General features: G+C 43.5%; 1 protein-coding gene across 1 annotated transcript in view; it reads left to right on the top strand.

Annotated features, from left to right (window-relative positions):
• UBE2R2 (ubiquitin conjugating enzyme E2 R2) overlaps positions 1–26,091 on the top strand; it is a 53,418-nt gene extending 27,327 nt beyond the window's left edge. The window contains exons 5-6 of the mRNA XM_075840364.1: positions 10,132–10,266; positions 24,622–26,091. Coding sequence (XP_075696479.1) covers positions 10,132–10,266; positions 24,622–24,841 — 355 coding nt within the window. The 3' untranslated portion in view covers positions 24,842–26,091. The remainder of the gene's footprint in view (positions 1–10,131; positions 10,267–24,621) is intronic.
• Positions 26,092–27,559: the final 1,468 nt, after the last annotated feature.

Genomic DNA, 27,559 nt, shown 5'->3' with positions numbered 1-27,559 from the left:
GACCACCATTTGGCTTTTGAAGCGCAGATTTTGCTTGGTGTATTAGTGGTATTTCAGCTTATAATGCGGGGGCATATGTGAGCTGTGAGGAGTACATCAGGGCATATGTGAGCTGTGAGGAGTACATCAGGGCATATGTGAGCTGTGAGGAGTACATCAGGGCATATGTGAGCTGTGAGGAGTACATCAGGGCATATGTGAGCTGTGAGGAGTACATCAGGGCATATGTGAGCTGTGAGGAGTACATCAGGGCATATGTGAGCTGTGAAGAATACATGAGGGCATATGTAAGCTGTGCGGAGTACATGAGGGCATATGTAAGCTGTGCGGAGTACATGGGGGCATATGTAAGCTGTGCGGAGTACATGGGGGCATATGTAAGCTGTGCGGAGTACATGGGGGCATATGTAAGCTGTGCGGAGTACATGGGGGCATATGTAAGCTGTGCGGAGTACATGGGGGCATATGTAAGCTGTGCGGAGTACGTCGGGGCATATGTAAGCTGTGCGGAGTACGTCGGGGTATATGTAAGCTGTGCGGAGTACGTCGGGGTATATGTAAGCTGTGCGGAGTACGTCGGGGTATATGTAAGCTGGGCGGAGTACGTCGGGGCATATGTAAGCTGGGCGGAGTACGTCGGGGCATATGTAAGCTGGGCGGAGTACGTCGGGGCATATGTAAGCTGGGCGGAGTACATCGGGGCATATGTAAGCTGGGCGGAGTACATCGGGGCATATGTAAGCTGGGCGGAGTACATCGGGGCATATGTAAGCTGGGCGGAGTACATCGGGGCATATGTAAGCTGGGCGGAGTGCAACAGGTCATAATAGGATGATGTAATAATGGGGTGAATGAATAATCCATGGATTGGTGTGGTACGCTTTGAACCAATCTTTTATACACAGGGCGGGTTTATTGGGTATTCTACAAAATATCTGCGCTCCAGTGTTGCCTTATATTTGACTTCTTCACTAGCCCTATAAGCCGCACAGGGCCCTAAAGTTTCCTCATCTCCGCTGCATCTACAGGGTCCACCTGTGGGGTCCAGCAAATGATGATGTGGGGTATTTAGTGAAATTCTACTGGACCTAAAAATGAGTCTGGGCCGTCATCATTTAGAATCATTTTGCATCATTGCGTTTTGAGAGTCATAACGTATTATTTTTCCGGTGACGGAGCTGTGTGAGGGCGCGTTTTTTGTGGAACGAGCTGTAATTTTTATTGGTTCCATTTTGGGGTACATGCGATTTTTCTTTTTTTTATCACTATTTATTCCATTTTTTGGGAGATGAGGAAACCAAAAAACAGCCATTCCAGCACGTTTCTTTTTTGTTTTTTTTTACAGTGTTCACCGTGCAGTATAAACAACATGTTAACTTTATTCTGCGGGGCGATACGATTACAGCGACACCAAATTTATATCGTTTTTTTACGTTTCACTACGTTCCCACAATAAAAAAACTCTTTTTTCTAAAAAAAAAATCATGTTTTAGTGTCGCCATTTTCTGACAGCCATAACTTTTTTATTTTTATTTTTTAGTTGATATCGCTGCGGTACGGCTTGTTTTATGCGTGACGAACTGTAGTTTCTATTGGTACCATTTTGCGTTACTTGCAACTTTTTGATCACTTTATTAACATTTTGAGACAAGATGACCAAAAAATAAAATGCGGTCATTGTGAATTGATTTGTACATTGCATTGTACCGGATAGCAGATCGGGGGGATAGTCACTCGTTTCTAGAGGCCAAATCGGAGGAATCTGATTGGCGCTGTAATGTAGATAACAGCAGTATATTTTATTTTGAAAAACGATCATTTTTGAGCAAGTTATGAACAATTTTTTAGATTTATGCTAATTAGTTTCTTAATGACCAACTGGGTGTGTTTTTTTTCCTTTTTTCCCAACTGGGCGTTGTACAGAGGAGTGTCTGATGCTGACCAATCGGCGTCATACACATCTCATTGTTCCAGCCCAGCTTTTTTCACTGTAACAATCACGCTGTAACAATCACGCTGTGCAGTGAAAGAAGCCGGAACAATGAGAAGTGTATGGCGCTGATTGGTCAGCCTCATATACTCCTCTGTACAACGCCCAGTTGGTAAAAAGTAAAAACACGCCCAGTGGGTCATTAAGAAACTTGAATCAGCATACATCTAAAACGGAAAAACAATCATTTTTGAGCAAGTTATGCACAAACTAAAAACCACTGCTGTTATCTACATTACAGCGCTGATCAGATTATGTAAGAGACATGGCATTTATAATCTGTGGGCAGAGCCTCTTAAAGGGAATCGGTCATCAAAACACCCTATCTTAAATGGATTGTCATTCTAATAAATATCACAATATAATTCAACATAAATAGTTATTGTAATTTATCTTCTGTTACAAAAATGCTCCAGCTGTGAGATATTCCCTTTACTACATTATAATGGCGCCCCCTGGTGTTTTGTCTGTATAGTATCGTGCACGTCCTCCTCTTGAGCTTAGTGCTTCTTTCGAACTACCACCAGCCAATAGAAAATGCCTTCTCGGCTTGTCCATAAAGGACAAGGTTATTCAGAAACCCAGTTTTTCAAGGTGTAAACGCCTTGGAAGAACCCCTGTAAAAAACAGAAGCTGAATGCCTAGAAACATCTGTCCATTGATGTCCATGGGAAAAACAGCGTTTTGTTTGGACGGGCATTTTTTTGTGCGACCGTTTGAGAAAAAAAAACGGCATGTAAAAAAACACCCCATATGAAGTGCATGTCTCTTCTTGTCAAAAAAAAACGTTTGTTGCTTTAAAAACGGCAGGAAATCAAAGGCTGTTTTCCCTTGAAAACAGCTCTGTATTTTACAGCTGTTTTTACTTTAGAGCCTAACAAGACCTCAGGGCATTTGTAAAGCTTCTCCGGCAGAGGTAGTGAAACAGAACGGCTGCCTATACAAGCTATGACCGAGGGAGAGGAGCTGCAGCAGTAAGTCTGGGAAGATCCCTGGATCCATGTAAGGGATCGTTCACATGGCAGTTTCTGGTTTTTGCAAGACAAAACACGGACCCTAGTGACTTCCATGTGCTGTCTGTTTTTTTTTTTCGTGGACCATGCACTAGAATGGGTGAGCTGGACCGCAGACACAGACAAGAAAAGGACACGTTCTATAGTTTTGTGGAAAGGACACACACATCTGTATTTTTTGTGCGGATGTGTGCATTGCCCCATAGAAATGAATGGTTGTGTGCTATCCGCAACAAAAAACACAACAGAAAATGGTCGTTTGCATGAGCCCTAAGACGATGGGCTGGTTCTAGCTATGCTATAAGGATTGTCATGCACTATACTATTAAGGCCCCGTTCACACGGCAGTATTTTTCATCAGTAATTTCGGACAGTAAATACTGACTGTAATTACAGACCCATTAATTTCTATTGACCACGGACACCTTTCAGTATTTTTACTGATGGGTGTCCCTGCTGAAAAAAATCATAGAACCTGTCCTATTCTTGTCAGTAATTACGGCATGGACTTTCCCATAGAAGTCTATGGGAGCTTCTGTAAATACGGATGGCTATTGATGTGCATCCGTCCTTATTTACGGAAGCATTGCTAGGCAACAACTTGATGACCTCATTTGCAATCTCCCTCTTTTTTTGTAAGAATCCGTATATATGGATGGAATACGGATGCATTACGGACCGTAATTACGGACACCCTTTCGTATATACTGATTAAATATGGATGCCTACTGATCCGTATTTACGGACAGTATTTCGGGATAGATGAAAATACTGTTGTGTGCATGGGGCCTAAGGGGAATCTGACCGCAGATTTGAGGTCTCAAAACTGCTGACAGAGCGGTATACGGGAGGGGATTGTAAACCTACCTTTTGTCTTGGTCACGCAAGTTGTTTGACCAAGAAAACGGTTTCATTTCCCTGGGGACGTGATCACAAGTGCCACTAGGGCGGGCACTTGATGTTCAAGTACTCCTGCACTGCCAGTCCTGCCACTGAGTGACTGCTCTACCGGTCTCCTGATTGTCCGCTAGAGCCGTCACTCAGAGCAGGGAGTGGCACTTGCGACCGCTGCACTGGTGGCATCAAATGTCAAGATGCATGACCGAGAAGAAAGATGTTTTACAATGCCCTCCCTTATATCACCCTGTCAGCAGTTTTGATGTCTCAAAACTGCTGACCGATTCCCTTTTAAATGGGTTATTAACCCCTTAGTGACCACCAATACGCCTTTTCACGGCGGTCACTAAGGGGCCTCAGGCTAGGCCCGCCGCCTTTTCACTGCGGCCCAGTCTAAGTCCTGCACGGGGATCCCGTGCAGGCTGGAGCCGGGGCTCAGCTGTCTTTTGACAGCCGGACTCCTGCTCCAACACCCGCAATCGAAGTTTACTTAGATCGCGGGCGGTTAACCCGTTAAATGCCGTGGTCAATAGCGACCGCGGCATCTAACTTGTTTTACAGAGGGAGTGAGCTCCCTCTGTCACCCATTGGCGGCCCGCAAATGCAATCGCGGGCCTCCGATGGGGTGTCATGGCCGTTTTTATCAAGCCCCCGGCTATCAGGTCTGCCATGGGCATATGCCTATTAGGACGCGCCAGAGGCACGTCCTAATAGATTGCCTGTCAGTTAGGCCTTATTCACATGAACGTGTATAACGTCCGTGCTACGCGCGTGGAAATCACGCGCGTCGTACGGACTTGTGTAAGTCAATGGAGCCGCTCTCACAGGTCGTGATTTTTACACTGCATATGTCCCCTGCGTAAAACTCGCGACATGTCCTAAAGTTGCCATTGTTTCGCCACTAACCCGTGCGTTTCGTGGGAAGCCCACAAATGAGTAATTCGTGGTACGTTTATCAAACATGGTGCTCGCTTGAAAAAGGAACGTTCTTTGGCCATCACCCTCTTACTTTCTGAGCTTAAGACTTTGGAAACTGCTCATAAACATTCCCACGATCCAGATTGTAAGGTGGCCCTTCAGAAACGTGAAGCCCTTAGCTCCCTCCTGTTATCTAAGGCTAAAACTTCCCTGTCCAAATGTAAACGTCATTTTTTATGAATACGGAAACAAATGTAGTAAATCTCTTGCTAGAACTTTGCGCATTCAGCAATCACACTCTTATGTGCCCTTTCTAACCCCCTCTCCTCGCCCTCGGGTCCACCTTCCATTGGACATAGCAGCCACATTTTGCGACTTCTATGCCTCTTTATACAACACTGACTCTACTAATCCAGCTACTCGCTCTAGTCATTTTAGATCACATATTAAAGCCTACATTGCTGAATCTGGCCTCCCCTCATCAGAGGATAATCCCGCTGCTTTGGAAATTCTGATTTCTCTACAAGAATTATCTCATGCCCTCAAACACTGCCAGTTGGGCAAAGCCCCCGGACCAGATGGGTTTATTCTACTGTACTATAAAAGATTTTTTGATACCTTGAGCCTGCATTTCTTGGCCTCCTTTGAACTCTTTTTCCACCTCTTCTACCACCCCTCCTGATGCACCTAGAGCACACATTGCAGCGATTCCTAAACCCGTTAAGGACCTCTCACAATGTGCTAGACCGATTTTCCCTTCTCAACACAGACTTAAAGATCTTTGCTAAGATTCTTGCTGTTCATTTGGCTCCACTATTGGGGGATGTCGTTCATGCGGACCAGGCTGGGTTCATGTCAGGAAGGGAGGCACGTGACAACACTACTAAGACCATTAGGGTATGTGCACACGATAACTACATTTACGTCTGAAATTACGGAGCTGTTTTCAGGAGAAAACCGCTCCTGCATTTCAGACGTAATAGCTCGTACTCGCGTTTTGCGAGGCGTCAATTACGGGCGTAATTTGGAGCTGTTCTTCATTGGATTCAATGAAAAACGGCTCCAATTACGTCCCAAGAAGTGTCCTGCACTTCTTTGCCGAGGCTGTAATTTTACGCGCCGTCTTATGACAGCGACGCGTAAAATTAAAGGTCGTCGGCACAGTACATTGGCAAACCCATTGAAAGCAATGGGCAGATGTTTGCCGACGTATTGAAGCCGTCTTTTCAGGCGTAATTCGAGGCGTAAAACGCCTAGTTTACGCCTGAAAATAGGTCGTGTGAACCCAGCCTAAATCTAATCCATAAAGCTCCGTTGTCTAATATACCACTCCTGCTCTTTGTCAAAAGCTTTTTTAGCGTCTGTGGAAGAGTTAACTGGATATACATGGAGGAAACTCTCCTCCGTTTTGGTCTTAAATCCTATATGATGGGTTGGATGATGTCCTTGTATTCATGTCCCTCTGCCAGGGTTCGTGTGAACGGCATCCTTTTGGACGAGTTCTCCATAATGGGACCAGACAGGGTTGTCCTCTATCTCCCCTAATTTTTATTCTGACCCTAGAGCCTTTTCTCCGCCACGCGAACCCCGATATTAATGGTATAAAACTGCATACGAGAGAGGATAAAGTTGCAGCTTACGCAGACTACCTTCTATTTTTCTTGACCAACCCATCTATTTCACTCCCAAACCTTATGCATGAGTTTCAGCAATTTTCTGAACTCTCCAATTTTAAAATTTATTTTTCTAAGTCAGAAGCCATGAACATCTCCCTTCCCCCATCTCTCTTACATCCCTTGGAACAGTCATTTAGTTTTAAGTGGGCCACGTCAGCTCTCAATTACCTTGGGGTTAAAATCCCGTCTGATCTGAAAGACCTTTTTAGATTGAATCCCCATCCCCCCCCCCTCCTTGCTAACATACAGTCTGACTGTGCTAGGTGGACAAAAGCTACTTTCACATGGATGGGTCGATGTACTATATTCAAAATGAATATTTTACCCAGGCTCTTGTATTTGTTCCAGGCTTTTCCTATAGCTATTCCTCTTTTGTTTTTCAAAGCGGTCAACTCTCTGCAAATTTTGTTCGTTTGGGCCAGCAAACCGCCTAGGCTTAAGCGCACGCTGCTGTGTAGATCTAAGGAGTCAGGGGTCTTAGCACTTCCTAATATCAGATCTTCTTACATTGCCTCCCACCTTTCAAGGGTAGTAGACTGGTGCAGGCATGCTCTCCTCAAACCGTGGGTATGTTTGGAACGGAGTTTCACTGAGATCCCTCTCTGACATACTCTGGTTAGACCGTAGTCAAATCAAACCCCTTCGCCAACGCCCTACATTGCTATCCTGCTGCTCCTCCTCCAGTGAGGTCCTCCCTACGCCCGGTCCACTCCTCAATGTATCCCATTTTGGGAAATCCACTCTTCCCTTCAGGTCTGGAAGATTTAATATTCCGGTCTTGGTTCGCCTCCGGCACCTTTTAGGGCCTCCCATTTCCAGAGTGGTCCGGATTGGCGCTCTATTGTTGAAGTGTCACATTTGCCCAATCTCACGCCTTTTGGGTCACTGGAGATCTTTTCAGCTTAGGCATTTTTGCTCCTCCCTTTCACCCCCTCCTTATATCAAGCCAGAAGGACGCCTCTGGAAGATTTGTGTGACGGATCTGGACTGATACCCCATACATTATCGATGATCTATACCATGCTTCAGAACCCTCTGGATCTACCTCCCCTAGCTACCTCTTGCAATGGGAGGTTGATTTGAATATTTCTCTCTGAGGCACAAAGATTCCTCATCCTGGTGCACAAGACTTCGATCAGTTCTTGTTACCAAGAAGTCAGTTATAAATTGCTTTCTCATTGGTACCGGGTCCCGGTTCGTTTACACCGCTTTTTCCCTTCACGTTCTCCTCTTTGCTGGAGATGCGGTTTGGGGGATGGTACCCTCCTTCACACCTTTTGGTCCTGTTCTCTACTTATGCCATTTTGGGATTGAGTTAAGCGGGGGATTCGCAAGGTTACGGATACACTTTTTGGTGGAAAAATACCTCTCCTCCTTCTATGACCCTCTGGATTTCCAGGGCCACTGATCTCATGCACATGGAAGACTTCACCTTTTCTCTCCATGACTCCTATAAGAAGTTTTTTCAAATATGGGCTCCTTGGATGGATTTTTAGAGCTCTGACTCGTACATGGATATCCTGCGTATGACTAATCTTGACCAGCAACCCGATTTGAGAATCCACTGTCCTCTCTCCTCGCCTCTCCGCCGCCTCGTCTCCTCGCCTCTCCGCCTCCTTGTCTCCTCGCCTCTCCGCCTCCTTGTCTCCTCGCCTCTCCGCCTCCTTGTCTCCTCGCCTCTCCATCTCCTCGCCTCTCCGCCTCCTTGTCTCCTCGCCTCTCCGCCTCCTTGTCTCCTCGCCTCTCCGCCTCCTTGTCTCCTCGCCTCTCCGCCTCCTTGTCTCCTCGCCTCTCCGCCTCCTTGTCTCCTCGCCTCTCCGCCTCCTTGTCTCCTCGCCTCTCCGCCTCCTTGTCTCCTCGCCTCTCCGCCTCCTTGTCTCCTCGCCTCTCCGCCTCCTTGTCTCCTCGCCTCTCCGCCTCCTTGTCTCCTCGCCTCTCCGCCTCCTTGTCTCCTCGCCTCTCCGCCTCCTTGTCTCCTCGCCTCTCCGCCTCCTTGTCTCCTCGCCTCTCCGCCTCCTTGTCTCCTCGCCTCTCCGCCTCCTTGTCTCCTCGCCTCTCCGCCTCCTTGTCTCCTCGCCTCTCCGCCTCCTTGTCTCCTCGCCTCTCCGCCTCCTTGTCTCCCCTCTGCCAGTCTCCCCGCCTCCTTGTCTCCCCTCTGCCAGTCTCCCCTCTGCCAGTCTCCCCTCTGCCAGTCTCCCCTCTGCCAGTCTCCCCTCTGCCAGTCTCCCCTCTGCCAGTCTCCCCTCTGCCAGTCTCCCCTCTGCCAGTCTCCCCTCTGCCAGTCTCCCCTCTGCCAGTCTCCCCTCTGCCAGTCTCCCCTCTGCCAGTCTCCCCTCTGCCAGTCTCCCCTCTGCCAGTCTCCCCTCTGCCAGTCTCCCCTCTGCCAGTCTCCCCTCTGCCAGTCTCCCCTCTGCCAGTCTCCCCTCTGCCAGTCTCCCCTCTGCCAGTCTCCCCTCTGCCAGTCTCCCCTCTGCCAGTCTCCCCTCTGCCAGTCTCCCCTCTGCCAGTCTCCCCTCTTCCTTTGTAGCTTGAAGCCTTTTTTTTTTTTCAAGTGTTCTGGGGTATTTTTATTTTGCCTTACACCCTATGTATGTATAGGGATTATTGTTCTAATTTATTTTTCATGTTGAGTACCTTGGTATTTCTTTCTTTGGTTCTTGTAATCTGTATCCCTTATGCTATGGAAATGGACCTAGGGGGTCATAAAAATAAAGAATTAAAAAAAAAAACCTTTTGTCTCGTCCCGCAAAAAACAAGCCTTTGACATTGACGGAAAAATAAAAAAAAATTGCGGCTCTTGGAAAGTGACGATGCAAAAACAAATAACTTTAGTTCAAAAGTGTTTGTATTGTGCAAAAGTCGTAAAACATTTTTAAAAAAAACTATACATATTTGGCATTGTCGTAATCGAAACAACCCATAGAATAAAGGTAACGTGTTATTTACGCCGCACGGTGAACCACTTCAATTTTAAAATGCATAGAACAATGGTGGAGTTTCAGGATTTTTTTTTCTATTCTCCCCCCCCCCCCAACCCCAATAAAAAGTTAATAAAAGCTTATCAAAAAATTGTTCCCCAAAATGGCGCCATTAAAAAGTACAACTACTCCCGCAAAAAAACAATTCCTTATACAGCTATGTCGATGGAAAAATAAAAGTTATAGCTCTTTAAATGCAACTATAGAAAAACGGGAAAAAAAATAGCTTGGACATTTGGGCCTAAAATAAGCTGGTCACTAAGGATTAGAAAATAAAGTCTGCTCACACCCTCCGTGACAGAGCCACTCTTATCCATGTCTTTGTCTGGTATTGCAGTTCAGGCCTATTACCTGGTATGAAGCAGAGCTGCAGTACCTGGCACAGAAAAATGGCAAACCCTATTTACTAATCCTGAACAATCCCATAAGACCTCATTCACGAACCGCAAACCGATTTGATCATTGTGAGGAATTAAAGCAGTTGCAGAACTCTTTATTCTTAAATTAACTTTATTTACATAAAATTGTATGCGCCCTTCATCATATAACAGGACACCTGAAAATATGGGATGCTGCACGTGTAATTGGTTGCTGAATAACTCTGCTACTTTGTCTCCTTGTACACCAAAATCTACATCCCATCTTCTCTCCTTTCCCAGGACAATCTTACTGAGTGTGATATCCCTGCTGAACGAACCAAACACCTTCTCCCCGGCCAATGTAGACGCTTCTGTAATGTTCAGGAAATGGAGGGACAGTAAAGGAAAAGACAAGGAATATGCTGAAATAATTAGGTGAGTTGTTAAATGTGGCGCAGTATTATGGAGCAGTAGTTACAGTATATTCTTGTATTTAAGGGGCAGTATTATAGTAGTTACAGTATATTCTTGTATATAGGGGCAGTATTATAGTAGTTATATTCCTGTACATAGGAAGCAGTATTATAGTAGTTATATTCTTGTACATAGGGGGCAGTATTATAGTAGTTATAGTCTTGTACATATGGGACAGTATTATAGTAGTTATATTCTTGTACATAGGTGGCAGTATTATAGTAGTTATATTCTTGTACATAGGGGCAGTATTATAGTAGTAATATTCTTGTACATATGGGGCAGTATTATAGAAGTTATATTCTTGTACATAGGGGGTAGTATTATAGTAGTTATATTCTTGTTCATAGGAGGCTGTATTACAGTAGTAATATTCTTGTACATATGGGGCAGTATTATAGTAGTTATGTTCTTGTACATAGGGGCAGTATTATAGTAGTTATATTCTTGTACATAGGGAGCAGTATTATAGTAGTTATATTCTTGTACATAGGAGGCAGCATTATAGTAGTTATATTCTTGTACATAGGGGGCAGTATTATAGTAGTTACATTCTTGTACATAGGAGTAGTTATATTCTTGAACCTATGGGGCAGTATTAGGGTATGTTCCCACGCACTAATTACGGACGTAATTCGGGTGTTTTTGCCCCGAATTACGTCCGAAAATAGCGCCTCAATAGCGTTGACAAACATCTGCCCATTGAAAGCAATGGGCAGACGTTTGTCTGTTCACACGAGGCGTATATTTACGCGCCGCTGTCAAATGACGGCGCGTAAATAGACGCCCGCGTCAAAGAAGTGACCTGTCACTTCTTTGGCCGTAATTGGAGCCGTTATTCATTGACTCCAATGAATAGCAGCGCCAATTACGTCCGTAAGTGACGCGGCGTTCAAGCGCCTGCACATGCCGTTACGGCTGAAATTACGGGGATGTTTTCAGGCGGAAACATCCCCGTAATTTCAGCCGTTACGGAGGCTGTCGTGTGAACATACCCTTATAGTTACATTCTTGTACATAGGGGTAGTATTATAGTAGTTATATTCTTGAAGATAGGGGCAGTATTATAGTAGTTATATTCTTGTACACGGGGCAGTATTATAGTAGTTATATTATTGTACATAGGGGCAGTATTATAGTAGTAATCTTGTACATATGGGGCAGTATTATAGTAGTTACATTCTTGGATATAGGTGGCAGTATTATAGTAGTTATATTCTTGTACATGGGGGCAGTATTATAGTAGTTATATACTTGTACATGGGGGAAGTATTATAGTAATATTCCTGTACATAGGGGGCAGTATTATAGTAGTTATATTCTTGTGTATAGGAGGCAGTATTATAGCTGAAATTTGCTTACCGAAATTTTCATTTCCTGGAGTCCGGAGGCAGCACACAAATGAGAGGTTATCTCCTTAGGTGTAATTAGAAGAGAACAGGTTAACAAGCAATAACCAATTACTAGTAATGCAAGGACCTCCTATATAAGGCCCAGAGAAACCCAACCTCCTTGTATGGTATGTAGCCGTTAAAATAATTAATCCGTGTGGGAAGCTGTGCTGCCTCCAGACTCCAGGAAATGACAATTTCGGTAAGCAAATTTCAGCTTTCCTGATTGTCTGTCGGCAGCACACAAATGAGATTTGTAAAGCAATGTTTATAGGGTGGGAGATCCAGTCACTTTATTTAGCACCATTTTGCCAAAGGCTGAACCCTCGGAAGCAGAAACGTCCAACCTATAGTAACGGTTGAAGGTGATGCCCAAGTTGCTGCTTTGAAGATCTGTTCTAAAGGTATACGACCAAATTCTGCCCAGGAAATTGCAGTAGAACGAGTGGAGTGAGCTTTTACATGGATCGGAGCAGTCTGCCCGGACAGAGAATAACATAGACTGATGGTGTCTTTTATCCATCTAGCCAGGGTAGCTCTACCGGTTCTTGGCCTTTGGCTTTGCCATGAAAATGAAGGAAAAGTGATTCTGAATGGTTGAGTCGTCTGGATGTCTCTGATACCTTCAGCGTATGTAGAGAGATTTGATGTTCCAATTCTGGTTCAGGAAAAAAGACCGCTAGGATGATTTCCTGTTCAATGTGTGATGCAGAAGGAATTTTAGGTCTGAAATTTGGAAGAGTTTGAAGGATGATGCAGTCATGTAATATGCGAAGATATCGCTCTTTGCATGACGGGGCCTGCTGTTCTCCTACTCTCTTTGCCGAAGTGATTGCCACTAAGAATAGAGAGTTGAAGGATATGTGTTTCAGGCTAGCTTGAAGAATAGGTTCAAACGGAGGACCTGTTAATGCTTGGAGGCAAAAGGACAAATCCCACGAAGGAACAGCATTATGAACCTCAGGTTTTATATTTCTTATAGCTTTGAAGAATCTACGGATAAGAGCTGAATTAGAAAATTTTGATTCTAATTGAGCATTTATGGCTGTGAAGTGCACCTTCAGCGTGTTGTATTTTAAGGCCTTTGTTGAAACCTTCTTGGAGAAATTGAAGAAGGGATACAAGAACATCCATAGAGACTGAGTTTGAGAGAGACCGTTTTTATAGATATTCCAGAATCTATTGTACACAGAAATGGTGGCTGGTTTTCTAGCCGCAAGTAGTGTTTTAATGACCACTTCTGACAGGCCTGATTGTTTTAGGGACTCCCGCTCAGTCTCCAAACCGTCAGATGTAAGTTGCGGACCTGTTGGTGAAAGTAACCTTTCTGGATGAGGAGGTCTTGATGGGCTGGCAGTTTCCAGAATCTGCGCCTCGAATATAATGCGAGAGAGAACCAAGCCCGGCATGGCCAGAAGGGTATCACTTCGAGGACTTTCTGAATTGGAGGAAGAGGCGGGAAGACCAAGATCAACTTGTTGGACCAACTGATCGACAGTCAGTCTATGGCTACTGTGTGACCTATTGGGGACAGAACAAACTTTTTTTTTTCGTGTTGTCCCATGATGCCATCACGTCTAGATCTGGTACTCCCATTCTCATGGTGATCGGTCTGAATATTTCTGGATTCAGGCTCCATTCTCCTGGATGTAGAGTGTTCCGACTTAGCCAGATTGCGTGGTAGTTGAGAGAACCCCGGAAATGAACTGCCGAATATTCAGAAGAATTGATTCGGACCATGTCATTATTATAGTTCTACACTCTTTGGAAAGTTGAGGACTCCTCGTGCCGCCCAGTTTGTTTATATAGTAGACTGTTGCCAGGTTGTCTGTCTGGACCATGACATTGCGATTGTGAAGGACAGAATTGAAAGCGGTCAAGCTAGCACTTCATAACTTTCACTCTCTTAGGTTGGATGAAAGGGACTTCTCCGGAGGTGACCATAACTGTTGGATCCAATGACTTTCTACATGAGCACCCCAGCTCAAAGGGGATGCATCTGTTGTGAGAGTCACCTGAGGATGATGAGTCAGAGTTCTGCCTGAGGAAAGTCTGGATTTAGCCACCATTGTAGATCTCTCATGGTGTGAGTGGAGAGCGAGATGACTTTGTCTAGACTTGTCAGGTTCTTGTTCCATAGGGCCAGTATGTTCGATTGTAAACATCTTATGTGGGCTCTGGCCCAGGGAACTGCGTCTATGGGCTCTATTACCCTCATGGATGACCGGATAGAGACTCTGCGGTCTGAGATTAAGTCAGTCACTTCTGTCACAATTCTACTTCTCCTTTCTACAGATATAAATAGGGTTCCTGATCAACTCCCAAAAAACGTTATCTCCTGTACCGCAGTGAGTTGAGATTTCTCCTGATTTATCAGGAACCCATGATCTTTCAGAGCTCTGTTACTTGAAGATGGAGAATTAGATCTTCTTTGGAGGGGGAGAAAATCAGACTGTCGTCTAGATATGGAATCACTGTTAGGGTATGTTCACATGAGGTCATTACGTCCGTAATTGATGGACGTATTTCGGCCTCAAGTACCGGACCGAACACAGTGCAGGGAGCCGTGCTCCTAGCATCATACTTATGTATGGCGCTAGGAGTCCCTGCCTCGCTGCCGGACAACTGTCTCGTACTGAAAACCTGATTACAGTACGGGACAGTTGCGAGGCAGGGACTCCTAGCGTCGTACATAACTTTGATGCTAGGAGCCCGGCTCCCTGCACTGTGTTCGGTCTGGGATTTGCGGCCGAAATACGTCCATCAATTACGGACGTAATGACCTCGTGTGAACATACCCTTTCCCCTTGGAGACCAAGAGCTGCAGTGAGAACTACCACAATTTTGGTGAACACCCGAGGTGCTGAGGTGATGCCGAACGGGAGACACTTGAATTGGTAGTGAAGAGTTTGTGACTTGTTCTGGATGGCTATCCAGAGATCTTTCCGGTGGCTTTGTAAGATGGAAACATGTAGATATGCATCCGTTAGATCTATGGATGCTATAAACTGTCTTTTTTTTTTTAAGAATGGCAAGGACAGATCGAATAGTTTCCATCTTGAATTTTTTTTTTGTCAACATGTTTAGATATGTAATGTGTATCTATAATTAGGCACCTCCCTTTTTTTTGTTTTGAGACTAGAAAAAATTCTGGAATATGTTCCTTTCCCTTTTTTGTTTGGATAGGTCTAATTCAAAGGCTGCTTTATTTATAAATTCTTGAACCAGATCAATCAATACTGGAGTTGCTTGATGAAAAATTTGTCTGATGGGAAGCGTTTTGAATTCTAGTGAGTATCCCCTTTGAATTGTGGAGGACACCCACTCGTCTGAGGAGGTCTTTGACCAAATGGACAAAAAAGAGATGTAGTCTTCCTCCCACCTGTGCTTTTACAGCTCTGGCGTCCTAAATCTTTGGGTTCTGCTTCTTTTTTAAGTTACCCGGGTTGTCTTGGCGAGGTCTGGACCGCCACTGCTTATTCTGGAATCTGGAATTCTTTCTGAATTTTGGGGACCTCTTTCTTTGAAAAGGACCTAAAACTGGGATTAGGTCTTTTCGTTTGAGGAAAGGAGTGACCATTCCCATCCGCAAGAGCTTTCAACTGTGGACCAAACAGATTACCTGACTGAAAAGGCAAATTACAACAATTTGTCTTGGCAGGAATATACTCATTCCAGAGTTTTAGCCATAGGGCTCTTCTGGCTGAATTAGCGGCAGACATTGCTTTAGATGAATTTTTAATAATATCAAGTGGAGCATCACAAAGAAATTCAGACTCATTTTTTTAATGAGCGGTAGTGACTCAAGTGTCATCTCTCGGCACCCCATCCTCTAAATCTTGGGTTAACTGGCTTAACCACACATGTATGGCTCTAGCCACTGGAACTGCAGAGACCCACTTTACATGAAGCAGTTGCAGATAAATAGTTGTTTTTTTTTTAACCCATCAGCCTTCCTTTCCATAGGGTCTGGAAGCAGGGTAGAATCTGCTGATGGGAATATGGATTCTTTAGAGCGCTTGGCATCTGTTTTTGTTACAGAGTCCCACTGATCCATATAATGAGAATCCATTTTATAGGTGAATTTAAACTTTGCACTTTGTTCAAATCTTTTTCCTGGCTTAGTCCACTCTCTGTCCTCACTGAGTGTTTGCAGAGTGGCCAGGAAGACCTTTATCTTTAGTGATAGGAAAGTAAAAGAGCTGGTCTTTTTTACAATTATCCTTTTGGTTCTTTTTTTACAATTTATCCTTTTGGGTCTTTTTTACAATTATCCTTTGGGTCTTTTTTAGACTCCATAGTGGCTTTTACCGCTTTAATGAGAGGAGGCAAATTCTCTTTCTTGAGAAGAAAAAAGATCGTCCGGATCATCAGTCTTCATCAGTAGAAATATATTCCCCTTCAGATGATGGGGATACACTAAAGGATGATGGGGAAGTTGCTCTGGCTGGGTTATGCTTCCTCTTTTTATGAGAAGATTTAACCCCTTCAAATGTGGAGGAAAGTTGCTCTTTAACCCAAGACAAGAAGGATTGGGCTTCAGCGTCTTCAGACAGGGGCTGGCTGCATTTCTCACATATTCTATGTCTAGATTTTCTCTTTTTCCACTGACCTGTCTGGAGGAGGACATCTAGCAGAAAACAGAGAGAAAGCCATTCGGATAACGAGGCAACACCTGCTATGAACATGCAACATAGAAGTGGAGATAGAGCCCAGAAAACCAAACTCAGCAAGTATAGACTAAGAGTTTTGGTAACAAGAGCAACAGCCGCTGTTTATAATGTATAGTACCCACAGTAAATACATCAAACTTTTTCCACAGATGACCATCAGACTCCCATAGGGACACTACTCACATGGCAGGAACCGAGGATTCCGCTGCTTAGGCAATGGTGTAATCAAATACTTGGCGCCAAAGTTTAAATATCCTCCTAAATCCCATGTATGCGCGCGTCCAAGCCCAGACTGCGACTACATCCCGCACATGCGATACGGAAACAAGCAAGGGATTACCTTAGATGGCGTAATCTTACGGCAAGCGAGATTGTGCACGCGCCGTCTTTGCCCGGAGTCAGATGGTCAAACACAGTCACCTTCTTTGCTCGATTCCAAGGAAGTGCATAGAGAATAGAAAACCATGTATGGCTGCCTAAGCAGGACACTGGTATATTTGTGTGTCCAATATGCCAGTTGGACACACACAGGTGCAGCAGATGCAGCACAGCCATAGACTTTACATTAAATCAAAGAAATAAAAAAAACAAGGGGGCATAATGGCTCTTCAGGACGAGGGACCCGAAACTCTTCTGGTATACAGCCTGGCATGATAGATAAAGTAGGAAGAAAGAAAAGGACTAAATAAGAACTCCAAAGAGTCCTACCTGTAGTCTTCTAAACATGAAGAGAAATAAAAATACAAGGAGGTGGGGTTTCCCTGGGCCTTATATAGGAGGTCCTTGCATTACTAGTTAATTGGTTATTGCTTGTTAACCTGTTCTCTTCTAATTACACCTAGGGAGATAACATCTCATTTGTGTGCTGCTGACGGACGATCAGGAAAGCAGTTATACTCTTGTACATAGGAGGCAATATTATAGTCGTTATATTCTTGTACATAGTGGGCAGTATTATAGTAGTTCTTGTGCATAGAAGGCAGTATTATAGTAGTTATATTCTTATACATAGTGGGCAGTATTATAGTAGTTCTTGTGCATAGAAGGCAGTATTATAGTAGTTATATTCTTGTACATATGGGGTAATATTATAGTAGTTATATTCCTGTACATTGGAGGTAGTATTATAGTAGTTATACTTTTTTTTTTTTTTTTTTTTTTTTTTTTTTTTTTTTTTAAATTTCATTTAAAGAGGCTCTGTCACCAGATTCTCAAATCCCTATCTCCTATTGCATGTGATCGGCGCTGCAATGTAGATAACAGTAACATGTTTTTTTTTTAAACTTTTATTTTTGGCCAAGTTGAGCTATTTTTTATATATATATATATATATATATATATATATATATATATAATGTGCAAATGAGGTTTGAAATGGACAACTGGGCGTTTTTTTTCGTTATGTCCAACTGGGCGTGTTTACGTGTATGACTCTGACCAATCAGTGACCAGTCAGCATCATACACATCTCCATTTATTTTCACAGCAGCGATGTGCAGCCACATAAACAGAGATTAACGTTAATCAAGTTTCCTGATAATGAATACACATGAAATCCAGCCTGGACGTCATGTGTATTCAGAATCCTGACACTTCTGAATATTTTCTTTGAGATTTCTAGCTAGTGAAACGAAATCTCGTTTACCTCCGTAATCTCGCGAGATTTCGCTTCCCTTGCCGGAGTCTCACAGAAAAGATTCAGAAGTGTCAGGATTCTGAATACACATGACGTCCAGGCTGGATGATCATGTGTATTCATTATCAGGACACTTGATTAACGTTAATCTCTGTTTATGTGGCTGCACATCGCTGCTGTGAAAATAAATGGAGATGAGTGTATGATGCTGACTGGTCACTGATTGGTCAGCGTCATACACGTAAACACACCCAGTTAAAAACACAATACACGCCCAGTTGGACATAAGGAAAAAAAAACGCCCAGTTGTCCATTTCAAACCTCATTTGCATATATATAAAATAGCTCATAACTTGGCCAAAAATGTTTTAAAAAAAACAAAACGTTACGGTTATCTACATTACAGCGCCGATCACATGCAATAGGCGATAGGGATTTGAGAATCTGGTGACAGAGCCTCTTTAAAGTGTTGCAAGCAGGATAAAGCTACACATCGACATAGATTTGCAATGCACAAACCGGAGGATATGACAAAGCATAGACATTCGAAACATTCTAAGTGCAATAGCAACATTTCCAAAGAGGTTTACAGTTATAAATCAGTATTAACAGGAAAAACAAAACCTGTTGTCTGTGCCACCTTTATAGTATATGCCCGAACAGATAAGAAAACCGCATCATAAAAAAAAATCTCAAGGACCTCATCAAGAGTCTCCATCAATAGAATTAGTGGTGTCCAACCAGCAGCCCCAAATTTTCTGGAACTTATCAGTACAGCCCCTATGTTGATAAACTAGTTTTTCATAGGGTATGATGGTATAGAACAACAACTTCTATTGTGAAAGCGATGGCGGCCTGTCCGCCATCCAATGTATAGCTATAATTTTCCTAGACAAAAAAAGACACTCTCAAAAACATGCGTGTACAATATGGCCATTGATCTTCTCCCAAAATCGCATTGCTGGGTATTTTAGATGGAGGCAAAGGGATTGGTAAAAGGGACGTGAGAAAGTTAAAGACCTGTGACCAAAAGGTAGAAATGTAAGGGCAATCCCACATAAGGTGCCAGAAATCCACCTCCAAACCATAACATCTGTGACATATTGCTGAGGTGGGCAGTCTGCCCATTCTTTGTAGTTTGACAGGTGTTAAATATGCCTGGTGGAAAATATATAATTGGATCAGCTTATTAGTCGCTGGAGAGACTGTTAAATAAGAGCTGAAGACATCATTTTTATAGTCTGGAGTAAGATCAGGGATTTGATAACGAATGAGTGTACAATGCAGATATGAGCCCCCTCGGACCCTGTGATTTTAATATGCCTATCAGGGGGTATACATGTATAACTATAGCATGTGGTGGAAATTGAGATTGGAAAGCATGGCGGAGCTGAAAGTAGCGGTACCATTGCAAATGAGGGAGACCATCTAGCTCTTGTAACTGAAGCAAAGTGAGAAATGACCCCTCCCTAAACACATCTCCCACCATCATCACTCCCTGAGGATCAGGCATGGTTAATAAGGATGGTAAAGTAGGGTTATGTCACAAAGGTAAATCTGTAAGGGTATCTCTAAAATGCAACCCGGTCTTAGAAGCTCGCCATACCATCAATGCTACTCTATGCAGAGGAAGAACCTCTGTTGATCGAGTAAATTGAGGGTATACTAAGTAACCAGGCTATTACCAGTCACCAGGGAAGCTATCAGGCGAGTCGAGTCCAAGGAAGGCACATCTAGAAACCAGTCACGCAATCCTTGCAACTGGCCCGCTAGGTAATACAGGTAGAGATCTGACAAAGCCATACCACCATCTGCTTTGGGACGCTGTAGGGTAGCCAAGTTAAGTTTAGATCTGGAAGAGCCCCATATAAACATAATAATTAAGCAATTCAAGGAGCGAAAATAAGACACGGGAACCGAAACCGGCATATGCTGTAAGAGGTATAAGCACTTAGGCTGACTGACCGTCTTAATAAGGTTAATGTGTCCTGCCACTGACAGAGGCAGTTTATACCACAATTTTAATCTAGTTTCTACATGGGTTAAAAAAAGGAACAAGAGAATTGGCCTTCTCTTCAGTATGATTAAGAACCATAACTCCTAAATATGTATATTTGGTAACCACGGCCAAGTCGCATTGTGAAACCAAGGGGTCTAATGTCGGGTGAAGGGCCGTATACATTAAAGCAGATTTTTGCCAATTAACCCTCAGACCAGAAAATTTGCGAAAAGGTATCTAGCAAGCGAACAGCCTGACCAAAAAAAATCATGAGGGTTGTGCAGGAGAAGGACCATACCGTCAGCGTACAAGCCTATCACAGCAGTCCGTCCCTCCCACTGCACACCAGTTACCAGAGGGGTGGATCTCAATCTAATAGCTAAAGCTTCAATAGAACATAAAACCGGTGATAAGGGACATCCCTGTCGCGTACCCCGTGCAAGAGGAAAAGAATCAGAGGGGATACCGTTGACCACCACATTAGCCATTGGGGATTTATAAAAAAGTTGGATCCATGAGATAAATTTTAGGACCAAGGCCAAAGTGGTGATGGCAGGCCAGAAGAAAGGACCACTCAACAGAGTCGAACGCCTTCATAGTATCTAATGAGGCGACAGCCCAAGGCAAATTACGCATTCTACCCAGCTGAATAAATGTCTGTACACGTTTAATATTTATGGTAGTAGATTTACCGGGCATGAATCCAGTTTGATCAGGGTGAACAATCGTTAGAATAACTTGATTCAGTCGTTTTGGCTAGGATCTTAGTTAGGATTTTATAGTTTACGTTCACTAGGGAAACTGGTCTATAAGAACCACAATCAATGGGGTCTTTATCTGGCTTCAGTAGCACTATAATAGAAGCATCATAAAAAGTAGAGGGAAGTGAGTGGGTGAGTAAAGCCTGGTTAAGAGTATCTAACAACATGGGGGCCCATATGTTCCTGATACCGCCTATAAACTTCAACAGGGAGCCCATCAGGACCTGGGGATTTATGGAGAGCCATTTTCCGAATAGCCTCCTGAAGTTCTGCCATCGTAATAGGGGATTCAAGCAATGTGACCTGCAATGGAGAGAGGGTGGGAAAAGTCAGATCACTCAAATCTAAAACGTCTGTCATTGTATGGTTAGTGGCAAAACTATATAAATCGGCATAGTAATTTCTAAATCTGGTGGAAATGGCATCCCCCACCGACAATATACGACCATCAGAATCCTGAATTTTTAAAACTGAATTAGAGATGTTATTGTGTCTAAGTGGGCCAATAACTGACTGACTGGATTGATTACCCATCTCAAATTAATATTGACGTGTAAAAAACAATTTACGCTTAGTCTTGAGGTGAAGCACATGTTTATATAATCGAGTGAAATGTAACCAACTAGCCTTGTGTGCGTCTGGGGTCAGAAATATACAGCAACTCTGCGGATGTCACACAGTCTTCCGACTCCCTCTTGGAGTGAGCCGTAGATTTCTTAATATAAGAAATTGTAGAACGCAAACAACCTCGCAAGTAAGCCTTAAAGGTATCCCACTTCAAGGTATGAGAAATAGGTGCATCATGTACTTGCAAAAATTGTATAATTTGGTCTGGGATGCGATCAGAAGGTCCGATAAGTGTCAACCAGAAAGGATGCAACTTCCAAGTAGGTAACCATCGCTGTCCAGGAAATTCCAACCTAACCATAATCAATCCTGGAGAGAGCCTGTCTCCCAGAGGAATGACAAGTGTATTCCAAAACCTGTGGCTGAAAATGTCTCCATAGATCAATCCAGCCCACACCTTCTATCAGCTGACACAGAGGAGTAGTGGGTATTAAATTATGGAAAGGATCTTGTGAGAAACGGTCCATAGACGGGGACATTAGCTGATTAAAATCGCCCATGTACAAATTAGAAGAGGTAGGAAACTGATGTGCAATAGCTGCTTGAAGGATGTAGGTATTAGCCTGCAGTGGATAATATATACAGAGAATACCATATGGCTTAGTGTCTATTTCAGCATAAACAAAAACGAAACGGCCGGCTGGGTATCTGCGCGTCTGTATAGGATTCCATCGTGGAGTGTGATGTATCAGCAGGGAAACCCCTCTAGAATAAGAAGTATGAAAGGAGTGGCACGCCCATGGTATCCAAGGTTTCTTAAGATAATTAGATCTTTTGCTAGTGAGGTGAGTCTCCTGTAAACAGATTAGGTGGGGGCTGGATCGCCTAATATGAGCGAACACCGAGGCCCGCTTAGACACAGTCCCCAAAACACGCACATTCCATGAGATAGTTTAAAGACCTCACCATACTAACAGCAAGAAAAATACAAAGTAACTGAAGAAAATAACCCAGAAATGTCCCCACCAAGAACCATAGGTAGGGCAGACACTTGGGGTATAAAAATTAGAATGGGGAATACCCGACTATATCGTGGTGAGTTATACATCCTTGCAATAGTAAGCATATAAGAAAAATTTTATGGAACCTTTTGATGGTGTTGTACCAGTGAATCCGATGAGAACAATGCCTAGAAAGGAGAATGACCCCCCCCACCCCCCTCTGGACCAACTGACCTGAATAATCAATGGCCGATATAGCGACATAAGGCACAGTATAACAGCAAAAAATATACAGCAAATCACCCATTAACGTTCACCATGTGAAGAAAGTCCGGCTGATCAGCGGAGCAGTCTCGAAGGGCCCACAGGCAAATGCTGAAGAGTCACTCAAGCCACTGGAGGATGCATCTGGAGCCACTCTCGCGCCTCAGCCGGGCTATGCAAGAAGACCACCTTGCCGTCCTAGGCAATTCGAAGACGTGCAGGGTATGCCATGGAGTATGGAATGTTACGCTCCTTAAACTTTCTTTTGACTTCCGTAAAGGTGGCACGCTGCTTCTGGAGGTCTGCAGAGAAAACAGGAAATATAGAAAAATATACGCATGGTGCACAGTATAGTTGAAATAGGCAGGTCTTGCCCCACCTGTGTGGCAAGAAAAATAAGGCAGCAGATAGTCTCCTTTTAACACAGTATGGCACACTGGTAGGAAATTAGAAATGGTAAGTGAGCTTTATAGACATAAAACCGGGTAGTCCCAGAGAGTATAGTGAGCAGATGAGCCAAATCAATGACAAAGATGTATATCAGGCATATATGTAAAATGGCTCTGTTAGGCCGCAACTCACCACTCCGATATACTTGCAACAATGGAATCTCAGGGTCCTCCCTGAGAGGAATCAAAACCCTCGTCCCCAACTGAGCCTGAGGTCCGTACTTGCGCCGGTTAACAGGGGAGATAGAGTAAGAGGGTTTCAAGCATGCGTGCCGTGCAGACACAGACCGGTCGCCATTAACCACCAGCCGCCACGAGGAACAGAAGCCCATGCGACCAGGACACTGGAGGCTGACCAAGAGGAACAACAGACACCGGGGAGAAGCAGGAGATGTCTGGGATGAACCAGGTACCTCCGAAGTAAGTGGATGCAAGTCCCTCGTGGTCTCCGAGGCTGCGTAAGTACCGAGTGGAAGTACGTAGAGCGCAGGCTGCAGCAGAACACCAGGCCACCGTGTACTGTCTACGTCCGCAGGGCCAATGAAGTCACTGAAGAACGTCCCCGGGTAGCCTGCGAGGGGGAGAGGTATGCCAAGAGGTTGTCCAGTCCCAGTATAGAAAGTTACCAGTCAGGATGACCGGATAATCCGCAGGAGAAGTTACGGTCCCCGGGAGCTCAGATACGACCGTACATGCTGCTTGCTGGCCACGCACCCCCTATAGTAGTTAAATTCTTGTACATAGGAGGCAGTATTATAGTAGTTATATTCTTGTATATAGGGGCAGTATTATAGCATTTATATTCTTGTATATAGGAGCAGTATTATAGCATTTATATTCTTGTACATCGGGGCAGTATTATAGTAATTATATTCTTGTACATAGGGGCAGTATGATAGTAGTTCTATTCTTGTACATAGCAGGCAGTATTATAGTAGTTATATTCTTGTATATAGGGGGCAGTATTATAGCATTTGTATTCTTGTACATCGGGGCAGTATTATAGTAGTTATATGTGTACATAGGGAGCAGTATTCTAGCAGTTATATTGTATATAGGGGTAGTATTATAGTAGTTATATTCTTGTACATAGGAGCAGTATTATAGTAGTTATATTCTTGTACATCGGGGCAATATTATAGTAGTTATATTCTTGTACATAGGGGGCAGTATTATAGTAGTTATATTGTGTATATAGTGGCAGTATTATAGTAGTTATATTGTACATGGGGGCAGTATTATAGTAGTTATATTCTTGTACACAGGAGCAGTATTATAGTAGTTATATTCTTGTACATAGGAGGCAGTATTATTATAGTAGTTATATTCTTGTACATAGGAGGCAGTATTATAGTAGTTATATTCTTGTATATTGGAGCAGTATTATAGTAGTTATATTCTTGTACATAGGAGCAGTATTATAGTAGTTATATTCTTGTACATAGGGGGCAGTATTATAGTAGTTATATTCTTGTACATAGGAGGCAGTATTATAGTAGCCATCTCTAATTGATTTAACCCTTTTTATCCATCTGTTATTTCTTGAAGTCTTAAGCTGTTGTCTTCTCTACACAGGAAGCAAGTGTCAGCGACTAAAGCAGAAGCAGAGAAAGACGGTGTGAAAGTCCCCACCACCTTGGCAGAATATTGCATTAAAACCAAAGTGCCTTCTAGTGACAACAGCTCAGACTTGCTTTACGACGACTTGTATGATGATGACATAGACGACGAAGATGAGGAGGAGGAGGACGCCGACTGTTATGATGATGACGACTCTGGGAACGAGGAGTCGTGACGCTCTCACCCGCGTGTGTTTTGTTCTCTTTCCTTTCTCACGGCCTGACCCTTAGACCTTCCTGCGCTCTCTTCCTCGGCCTCTCCCGCTGCACCTCCTCCCTTGCTGACAGGCCACAAATGGAGTAGTGTTGGCCTGGCAGGCGTCCTGCTGGGCCTGAGCTATAGGATATAAAGAGACCAGTTTTCTGCCGTATAGCGCAGTTACACACTTGGACTTTTTTTTTTTTTTGCTCTCTTTTTTTTCCTTGCTCCATTTCTATGGACCTATTAAGGAGAATACAAGGGATGGGGAAACTGGCACCTCACAGGATTTCTGAATTTCTTGCTGCCGACCTGCAAGTGTCGGTGCAAGTCTGTTCTTTACTTTTTCATTTCCTAGAAATCACTTCTTTCTTTCCCCCTCCTGTTTATATACCTTTAAGCGATATTTGAAAATTTAAAAAAAGCAAAAAAAAAAAAAACTGGAACGGAGTCTGACTTGTTTGGTTCACGTTTCAACCCGTGTGGATGTTTTCTGCCAGACAGATGTCCCTTTTCTGCTAACTCGCTTTTTAACCTGAGGGCCTAGTTTCGTTTTTGTGGACTTTTTTTTTTTTTTTGTTTATTTAGATATTTCAAGCTTTTTACCCTCTTCCCATACAAAAGACTGGTGTAATAGCTTCAGGTTCATGCCAAGGTCTCGCTCCAGTGATCATGTGTGTTCCATGTTATGTTTACCTCAGCCAGACCCCTCCCCCACAACTCCCTGTCTCCACCTCAAGAAAAAAACCCATCTGAGGCTGCATTTCCAATATGGCATCTTTACAGATCTGGAGTGCGCTCACTACTACTAGTACTACTACTGCTGCTGTTTGTGCTGATGACTTTGTGACGTCATTAATGGTTTGAAGAAAAAAAAATCTATATATATAGATATATACTGTATATATAAAGCTTTAAAAGAAGCAGAGTATAGAAAAGAAGATGCATTTTGGTTTGCGGCACAATTTTCAGCACCTTGTTGCTACATCCTTTAGGCTACCCCAGGAGATGTGTGCGTGCAAGAGGTCATGGCTTTGCAAATGTGTTTTTTTTTTTTTTATATATACTGTTTTTTTTTTGGTTTTTTTTTCTTTTTGTTTCTTTGTCACTCATGCCATCCCAACAGTTGCGGGGCTCTTGTGGTATGTTTGTATGTGGGGTGTCTATCACTGTTGTTAAGCAGAGGAGGACAAAATAAAGTTAAAATCCCAAAAAAATTTGAAATTATCAGCGACTGATGCTCTTTTTTTTTTTGATGTTGAGGGTTGATCTGAACCTCCAAATGCTGCAGAAGGAAAGTGCACTACCGTTACTGTCAAGACCCACGAATACCAGTGAAGCGCTGACTGCGTGGTTAGTTGTAGAATATACAATGAGATGCCAGGAAATGGTGGGGCATACATCGATTTCTGTTCTCGTCCTAGAGGATTGTACATGCCCCTGGATTTCAACAAGTGCAATTTTGTTTTTCCAGCAGGGGCACTGTATCTGCACAGTGGGTCCCCCAATTCTATGTGCTGGTAGTGTGAGCAGAAGAGAAACCCCCCCCTCTTTCCAATCTTCGGTTTACAGACCTAGATGAATTGTCCATTCCCGCTGAGTGAGTGGGATCTTCCTGGTGTGATGGCAGAGCTTAACTCTGTTTTCTGAACCAATTAGATATCCTTACTCTGCTGCCCACCAAATTAAAATAGACCGTATTCCTATGTTCCCATTCAGCGCTTGCATAATACGCCATGACGTATTACTGGGTGCTTTAGGGGTTAATTGTAACATGGCGGTGAAGGGGTTAATGGACATCCCCAGTGGTCTGGGAGATACATACCTGATGTTCAATTAATTACTCGCCGCTCTCATGGTTATCTTGTATATCCTCCTGCATTAAACATAGATGATAGCTGTATAGTTGCTCTTATGGCTTGGCAGAACTCTGCCCAATAACTTGCGGCGATTTTATTACGGTGTGGCCCAGTTTGCCTCCCAATACCTGGCCTCGGCTGATGCAATGAAAAACAACCACTAGTTCAATTTTATTTATTTTTTAAATAATTGTTGAAATCCATGGTCTGCACAATACGCAGTGAATCTGCAGCAGCAATTGGACGCGTCGTCGCACCAGGGGGGGGGGGGAGCTAAAGAATTTTCAGAATGTATTAGAATAAAGATCATTTGAATATTTTTGTTACAGGGTTATGGCCTTTGGAAAAAAATATTAGACTCTTAGGCCGCCAAATTCTGTGCTGAATATCTTCTTTATTTCTGTATAGGGGTCAGAGCGAGTTTTTAACAGCTCCACATTTCCTGCATACTGTAAACACGTTCGGTGTTTGTGCAGCAGACTGTGCTTTCCCATACAGTGTACTGCACGGTTTTGTGTTTAAATATTATCACCGATGTATGGTTATACAGTGATATGTCAGAGAATATTCCTGACGTATAAAGAAACAAAATTTGAACAGTGCCGATGTCCGTAATAAAGCAGTAAGCGCCTAAGCTCCCCCTAGGAGCGTCTGCAAATAGCCTCTGGACCCCCGCTAGATGACCTATTAGAAAAAGCATCTGATAGGAAGAAGGGGTTCCCTACACCAGGGAAACCAATGGATTCCTTTCGTCCCAGGAGGTTTAACTAGTTCATGACCGGGCAATTTTGAGCCTTCAGGACCAGACACCGTTTATCCCTTTTCAGCATGTGTTG

The sequence above is a fragment of the Rhinoderma darwinii genome, chromosome 1 (genome assembly GCF_050947455.1).
Source record: "Rhinoderma darwinii isolate aRhiDar2 chromosome 1, aRhiDar2.hap1, whole genome shotgun sequence".
In the NCBI taxonomy this organism is placed as follows: domain Eukaryota; kingdom Metazoa; phylum Chordata; class Amphibia; order Anura; family Rhinodermatidae; genus Rhinoderma; species Rhinoderma darwinii.
This window is presented reverse-complemented; position numbering and strand designations above follow the sequence as displayed.